General features: G+C 37.2%; 1 protein-coding gene across 1 annotated transcript in view; it reads left to right on the plus strand.

The window, feature by feature from the left end:
- Nucleotides 1-2,481, plus strand: part of LOC107093232 (homeobox protein Hox-B1a-like) — a 4,406-nt gene extending 1,925 nt beyond the window's left edge. Inside the window, exon 2 of the mRNA XM_015388153.1 lies at nucleotides 353-2,481. Within this exon, the coding sequence (XP_015243639.1) occupies nucleotides 353-699 (347 nt within the window). The 3' untranslated portion in view covers nucleotides 700-2,481. The remainder of the gene's footprint in view (nucleotides 1-352) is intronic.
- Nucleotides 2,482-2,835: the final 354 nt, after the last annotated feature.

Here is a 2,835-nt window from a genome sequence, read left to right on the forward strand (position 1 = left end):
GATCTAACAGACGGGTTATTTCTCCATGGGAAGTCCTGCTCTGTTATCTGTTAAAACAAAGTCCCCTGCCCCAGCCTCTCAGCCAACTTCTTTGTGTTTTCATATGTATGCAGTTAGGAGGAAGAATCCACAAAGATCTGAGGAAACGTCCAGAATATTTTACACAAAGATGAACGTTTTAAAATTTTATTAAAATGAAATAATTAATATACAGCAAAAGGTTTAATTAAAAAGTGACAAATTAAATACGATTTTCTACAATTTTACATGTAATTTCTTATTTAATTACAGGTTGATTTGATCAAATAAATTCATTTAATTGATGTATGACGTGTTTTCTCTTTGTTCTCAGTCAAAGCGACGGACTTTGGGCTCCTAGGAGTCCACAATAACGCCATGCGCACCAATTTCAGCACGCGGCAGCTGACGGAGCTGGAGAAGGAGTTCCACTTCAGCAAGTACCTCACGCGCGCGCGGCGCGTGGAGATCGCGGCAACGCTCGAACTGAACGAGACCCAGGTAAAGATCTGGTTCCAGAACAGACGGATGAAGCAGAAGAAACGGGAGCGGGAGAGCACGGGCACGAGTGCGCGCTCCCACTCATCTGACACCCGGTGTGGGTTTACCAAGGAGCTGGAGGACACGGACCACTCTTCACTGTCCACATCACCGGGAGCGTCTCCGAGCTCTGAGTCATAGTCTGCACGTGGCTGATGACCAAGACTTTTTATCACTGTGATCCAGAAAAAAACAAAAACGTTTCTGTTTCCGTTTTTAAAGATTCTACAACAAATCCAGAGCAATAATAGCAGCCATTTAAGCCCTCAAAGAGTTTGTATTTTGTTATTTTATTACATGAAGGAGAAACTGTTATATGATTTTTTATTTTAAATCTTTTTGTTATGTTAGTGTCAAAAAATGAAGTCTCAACATGCTCATCCTACACTAGGCCTAATGGTAGGCCTGCAGATCTCAGATGCAAAAATGAATTTTGGAATAATGATAATCTAAAGCAAACTTGGTCAATTATCACAACGTCTTTAAAGTCAAAGTTTACTTTCACTTTATGCAACATATACAAATATATAAGTTAAAGCTCACTATATAGACTATAGAGCAAGTTTCAAAGCCTTAAATTAAAATACCAACCTCTAGATGTGGCAATAAAATGATGGAATAATGAGGAGAATTGTAAGGGTTAACAGGGAATGGGGCTATTTAAGAGGATAGAAGTTATTTTTAAAACATAGTTTTTCAATGACTGTAATACTGTCTAATTTGTTGAATAAAAGAAAACATTTCTGGACTTTAAATAATAGCTTTTTTATTTCCATTAGTCAATAAAGCCAATGGTCTACAATTATTTTTATGTTGTTTCATCTTAGCTGGCAGATCTAGAAACTAAGAAAGAGATAAAGGAGCTCACTGTGATTAAATTTCAGATATAGTTCATTATAGCTGAAATTCACCCCCCTTTATTTCAGTATTATTCCACAATTAATAAAGTTCTTTAGGATACATACCAAAAAAGTTTTTCAGACTGTTTAGGCAGCTGTGGGCTGTATACCATCAGAAACTGAAGTTGAAATGATCCAACTGAATCTGTATTTATGTAATTTCAAATTAAAAGCATTAATTTGACAGTGAATTTCACGAAATTGAAACCAACATAATTTTCAATTACTTATATAAATCTGTTGCTTTGAAAATTGCGTTTTCCTATGTTGGCATTATGTTTTATAGTTAAGTTTCCTCCTGAAATTGAACAACAAACCACAAGGATGGATGCAACTAATGAAGTTAAATAATAAGTAAACAATTTAATGAGATGCAGCATTAAAATCCAACTTTAGAAGAAAAACTAAACCTAGATTAAAATCTGGACAAGTTAGGGAATTAGGAAATTGGGTCTTTTAGCAGAGAGTAACATCTTTGCTCCTGGTTTTGGTTAAGCCTGCTGTCTGTGGCTTCCGGGCTGAAGCCCAGGATTATTAATAAATAAGCTACTATCTTACAAAAGAGAAAACATTTAGAAGTACAAGTAAGTTTAGAAAATCTTGTTCTATATCCATCTTGAAAACAAACATTGCTTTTCTATTTTATTCCATATTATGACTGCCTGCTTTACCAACAACCTGATAATGAGTCAAATGAAACAAAAGACAAAGCAACTTCCCAACTACGCTCACAGGCTGAGGCTGACTGGCATTTTGCCTGAAACGGAGGAGTCTTAATTTGCACTTCTTTCCAGGACTGTGAACAGTTAGCCTGACTATTACAAAACAAAATGATTCAATAAATCAATAGACGGAGAGCTTAACCCCCTCAATGGCAGGCCCAAATCTAAGCCCTTATTTTAGGCTAACTAACAGCTGCAGCTATGAGGCAGATGGCCGCTCACACTGAGCCTGGTTCTGCTGGAGGTTTCTTCCTGTTAAAAGGGAGTTTTTCCTCTCAACTGTCGCTACAAGCATGCTTAGTTTGAGGGATTGCCGAAGAGTCAATTAGTCGATGCAATCAGCTGGTTTTCCTTAGATAGAAAACTTTTAATCTTACTGGATGATCTGGTGAACTGGAAAGTGCCTTAAGATGAAGTGTTGTGAATTGGCGCTATAGAAATAAACTGAATTGAATTGAATTAGCTAAAGATGCTAAATTAGCATAGTGTGCCACCGGTGTTATGCCCTTCAGCATTTCCCCTTTGATAAGTTTGACATGGTAAGTGACCCACCGAGCTCATGAACGCTTCAGCGTTTCAGCTATGAATTATAAATTTAGCATAATGGGAACATTTCAATCCACGAATCTGTGTTTGATTATTCCGGTTGACAACTC

Source organism: Cyprinodon variegatus, unplaced genomic scaffold (assembly GCF_000732505.1).
Source record: "Cyprinodon variegatus isolate N-32 unplaced genomic scaffold, C_variegatus-1.0 Scaffold415, whole genome shotgun sequence".
Classification (NCBI taxonomy): Eukaryota; Metazoa; Chordata; class Actinopteri; order Cyprinodontiformes; family Cyprinodontidae; genus Cyprinodon; species Cyprinodon variegatus.